This window comes from Octodon degus, unplaced genomic scaffold, assembly GCF_000260255.1.
Source record: "Octodon degus isolate 3935 unplaced genomic scaffold, OctDeg1.0 scaffold00156, whole genome shotgun sequence".
NCBI classification, from domain to species: domain Eukaryota; kingdom Metazoa; phylum Chordata; class Mammalia; order Rodentia; family Octodontidae; genus Octodon; species Octodon degus.
In genome coordinates, this window is record NW_004524732.1 from 5,786,037 (window position 1) to 5,791,147 (window position 5,111).

General features: G+C 47.3%; 1 protein-coding gene across 2 annotated transcripts in view; it reads right to left on the bottom strand.

Annotated features, from left to right (window-relative positions):
* Positions 1 to 5,111, bottom strand: part of Rangap1 (Ran GTPase activating protein 1) — a 31,372-nt gene that overhangs the window by 21,614 nt on the left and 4,647 nt on the right. The window contains exons 1-2 of one of the 2 annotated variants that reach the window (XM_023702686.1): positions 2,567 to 2,720; positions 1,932 to 2,081 (exon numbers count right to left, since the gene is read on the bottom strand). In XM_023702686.1, coding sequence (XP_023558454.1) covers positions 1,932 to 2,081; positions 2,567 to 2,651 — 235 coding nt within the window. In that variant the 5' untranslated portion in view covers positions 2,652 to 2,720. Of the gene's footprint in view, positions 1 to 1,931; positions 2,082 to 2,566; positions 2,721 to 5,111 lie in introns of those variants that run through there. The other variant, XM_004642566.2, reaches the window with a different exon arrangement.

A 5,111-nucleotide genomic window follows, 5' to 3' on the forward strand; every position in this document is an offset into this window, starting at 1 on the left:
TCAGCCCACCAGGGGGCGGGGCTGGCTGGCATGTGGTGCTGGGGGATTGAACCGCGGTCCCTGTGCTTTGCCAAGCTTGTTTCAGGTAGGTGCTTTAGACCACTGAGCCATCTCTCCAGCCCCTTTTCTTTGGCATTTAAATGGTATTATCACCAGCTCCATGGACACTCCAAGCTCTCCTAGGGTTCCAGACTCCTCAGCCCTGGGCCACCTATGAGGTTCAGATTTCCTCCCTCCTCAACCCACCCTCCAGGTCTCAACCCCTGTGGTTCTATTCCCCATCAGTGTCCTCTTTCCTTCAAATCATCCTTCAAGGACAACTACAATACCAGCTCCTCCATGGAGACTTCCAGGGCTCCCTTGGTGAAAAGAAACAGCCCTCCTGTCTTACTGCCCCGTATTAAGGAGTGCCTTACAGCGTGGGGCTGTGAGCTGGATATGTAAGAGGGGGGTAGTTCCCACAAAATGGGAGACAGCAGGTACAGCTGTGCCAGATTATAAGGCCAAACCTGAGTTCTCATGCCAGCTCTAGCATTTGTAGATGGAAACTTAGGTCAGTCATTACCACTCCCCTTGAGCCTTTGTTTCCCAATATGCAATCTGCTTGTCTCAAGGAAAAAAAAAATTTTTTTTGGTGGTACCAGGGATTGAACTCAGGCCCTTGTGCTGAGCCATCTCCTCTGCCCCTCAAGGAATTTTGTAAAGATAAACTGAAATACTATAGGTAAGACCCTTAACTCCCTGCCACACAGTGTTCAGTAAATGGCATTTATTACTAAATCCATGTTTACCAAACTGAATGTCTACTCAGAAGCACAGGAACAAGGATTCAGCTGGACCTCTGATAAAATCTGCATCATTATTTTCCAAATGTCTGGCCTAAGACAAGTGACTTAAGTCTCCTAAGTCCCTTTCCCTCATATATAAAATGTAACATTCCCATCTAGTACCCCTTTTGGGGATAATGAGAGGAATTGTTTCAGGGCCTACAGAAGCACTAGGAATGCAAGTGATCACTCTAGCAACCCAAGGACTCAAGCAGTCTCCGGCAGGGGTGGAGGCGAAGTGTTTAAGGCAACCTGCATACTGTGACAACCAGGCAAGTCCAGACCAGTTTCTCTTGTTGGGCCCGTACCCAAGAGGCCTCACCAACACTGCTACAGGTGTCTTGACTTCCAGTCACCAGAGGACTTGGCTGGCCAGGGCCACCCAAGCCCTGGCCAGGGCTGGAAAGACAGTGCCCGTGTCTTAGGTCATACCTAAGAGCCTCCATCCCCCTCCTTGGGGCATCTGGTCACAGGGACAAGAACCTAGACGCTTCCAAGGCCCAAGTTGTTTTAGTGCAACTCCACCAGGGCCTGGGCTCTGTGGAAGGCAGCACATCCCAGTCTTATCTGGGATCACAGGGTGAAGGCAGGCATGAGAAGAACTATATCCCGGGGCTGCCACTAGCTTGTGACCCCTTCCCACCATCCCGTGCTGAGAGAAAAAAGAGCAGGGAGGAAAGGGGTGACCACTGCCAACCAGCAGGCAAATGCTCTACCACTGAGCTATAGCCCTGGCCTTGGGCAAATGGCCTTATTTAAGCTTCACTGTAAGAATAGTAGGATTTTTTTTTTTGGGGGGGGGCTGGCTCAGAATGCCTTAGGGCATGTTTGGCTGGCTGGAGTTGTGGGGATCGAACCACAGCAAGAATAGTTCCAATGACATTTAAACTCCCAGAGCTTCTGAGACAAATAATTAGACACAAGGTTGCACAAAGTGGCTGTACCGGGGCTGGAGAGATGGAATAAGCACTTGCCTGGCAAGCACAAGGGTCTGAGTTCAATCCCCGGTTCCGCCAAAAAAAAAAAAAAAAAAAGTGGCTGTACCATTAGCTGGCATACATTGCACTCCCTCTACTCCCTTGCACAACCAGTCCAGGAGCTCACCATCTTCTGCAGTGTTCAGCTTGAGGCTCTTTCCCTTGAAACTCAGCTGTCCCCCGGCCACCTGGGTTTTGGCCAGGGTCTCTGCCAGCTTGGTGATGTCTTCGGAGGCCATGCTGGTCACAACAGTGGGCTCCCCTGGAGATCTGCAAACTGAGGATACCAAAACTCCATTAAGAAAGGCATCTCGGAGCCGGGGAGATGGCTCAGTAGAATAAGCGCTTGCCTGGCAAGCACAGTGTCTTGAGTTCAATCCCCAGTTCTGAAAAAAAAAAAAAAAAAAAAAAAGCAAAGAAAAGAAAGGCATCGCCTGTAGACCCTGGGTGGGCAGGGACAGGGTAAAATGTCAGCCCCTTCACTATCCTTGCCATGGAGAACCCAAGAGCTAAACCACTAGGACAAATGAAAACACCATTATTGGAGGAACAGCTCTAGAGAGGTGGAAGAAGCAATAAGACAGCAGTGAAATCATCTTTAGCCCCAGATGAGTTTCAGCTCACTGCAAGACCCTCTCTGTCAAACTGTCCTGGGAGGACACCCAGGCAAACCATGGCAAATGTCCACCTCCTGGATGCCCCAGTCAGAGGCAGGTCAAAGCCCAGGCCAATGGCTCCAATGAGTCTGCCTCGAACACACACCTGCCTGATCACCTAGGCAGCTCTCTGTTTGAGGGCCCCATTCCTCAAACAGGACAGAGATGGCTAAGGGGGCTAGATCATCCATCCCAGGGACTTCTTTGCTGCCCTGATGGCATGACTCTGGGGTTGGGGCACTGGGCTCAGCCCACTGGTATTAACCCAAGAGAAGGCAGATCATGGTGGCCCCTAAGGGGTTCCTAGGAGACCAGAATCTCTACATCACAAAAGCCACCATCACAATAGGCCAGAGTATGAGAAACAAAACAAAATATCTCAGGTGGTTTTTTGGTTTTTTTTTTTTTTGTGGCAGAACCAGGGATTGAACTCACGTCCTTGTGCTTTCCAGGCAAGCACTTATTCTACTAAGCTATCTCCCCAGCCCAATACCTCAGTTTTTTCACTATACTTTTTTTTTTCTGGTACCAAGGAAAAAACTCATTTGAACTCATGACTTTCTGCTTACCAGGCAAGCACTATTCCACTAAGCTATATCCCCAGCCCCACTATACTCTCATAATACACTTCCAATGGCAGATGTATACGAGTTCCTCCTTACATACCAAGCAAGGAATTCATTCTACAATGGACACCACTGGTATCTTTCAATACTGATTCTGCTACTGTCTACCTGGACAATGTCAGACATCACAGGTTGAGGGTTTGGTCCCTAAAATTGAGCCCCACTTCCAATGCTAATGCAAGCCTCAGACTGGCTTACCTGGACATCAGACAAAGTGGTTATAAACTGGGCTTTCCAGAACCCCTTCCTTGGGTTCAATTTGCTGGAATAGCACACAGAATTCAAGGAAATGTGCTTACTCTGTACTATTACAGAAAAGGTATTTTAAAGGATACAAATAAACAGCCAGAGGGGTCAAGGACATAGCTCAGCAGCTCAGCGCCTGCCTGGCAAGCAGGAGGTCAAGAGATCAATTCACAGTACCAAAAACAAAACAAGGGGCCAGGGAGGTGGCTCAGTAGAATAGTTCAATCCCAGGCTCCACAAAAAAAAAAAAAAGAAAAAAAAAAAGATATATAGGGTAGAGTAGGAGAAAAGGCTGAAAGCCTCTACCCACTGGACCTGCAACCTCCAAGAACCTACTTATTCATCTGTCTAATGCTCTCTGATCCCTATTTTGGGGGGTTTTAGGGAGGTTTCCTTACATTGGTATAACTAGTTAAATCAACTGGCTACTGACGATCAACTTAACCTTCTACCTCTCTCCAGAGTTTAGGGTGCAGGGCTGAAAGTCTCAACCCTCTAATGTTGCCTGAGTCCCCATCCTGAAGCCACCTAGGCTGCCAACCAACAACCAATTCATCAGCATATAAAAAGACACATCAAGGGCTGGGGAGATGGCTCAGTAGAATAAGCGCTTCCCTGGCAAGCACAAGGGTCTGAGTTCAATCCCCAGTTCCGAAAAAAAATTTTTAAAAAAAGACACATCACTGTAGGGTTTTGGGAGTTCAATGCCAGGAAGCTCACCACAATACTGTACAGTGATACCTTGGGGGTCTGTCCAACAGCTCCAAACCCATTTTTTTAAAATATTTATTTATTTATTTATTTAGTGTGTGTGTGTGGTCAGCTCAGCCCACCAGGGAGCAGGGCTGGCTGGCATGTGGTGCTGGGGGATTGAACCGCGGTCCCTGTGCTTTGCTTAGATTAGCTTGTTCTAAGTAGGTGCTTTAGGCCACTGAGCCATCTCACCAGCCCCCCATTCTCTTTTTTTAAGGCAGGGTCTCACTATTTAGATCAGGTTGACCTTGAATTCATTATGTAGCTCAGGCTGCCCTAGAACTTGCAGCAATCCTCCTGCCTCAGCCTCCCAAGTGTTGGGATTACAGGTGTGCAGCACCATGACAGACATGAAATTTCTACTACTGGAAAAGGAAAGTTGGAAAACAATCTGCTCAGTGTTCTGCTTTGCTCCATACAGAACTGAAAATCCAACTCGAAAAATCTGTATAAGCCAAGAGTGAGTCACAAGTCACATCTTGCCAAGGACCTAAAGGAGTAATGCTTTGGTCTGAGTACTCAGACAACATATAGTATGGATGAGTGTGTTAAAACATTCATCATTGTGCTTTTCTTTTTGTGTTTTATTTGCATAAAATACTGTAACCATGGTTCAAAACAAAGTTAGTGATATCAGCAGCAAAGCTAAGAGGAAGGGGGTTGGGGAGATGGCTCAGTGGAATAAGCACTTCCCTGGCAAACGCAAGGCCTGAGTTCAATTCCCAGTTCTGCAAAAGTTAAGAGGAAAACTGTGGGAACCATAATGAATTTAAAGAAATTGGGGCCAGGGAGATGGCTCAGTAGAATAAGCACTTGCCTGGCAAGCAAATGTACAAAACATTTATTTATTTTGGAATTCATAAATTCCAGGTTGTAACACATCAGTTATTCAATAAATGTGAATTTTCCGGCTCTTTTTTTTTTAAAGTTTATTTTTTTATTTATCGTGGGAGGGGGCAGCTCAGCCCACCAGGGGGCGGGGCTGGCTGGCATGTGGTGCTGGGGATTGAACCGCGGTCCCTGTGC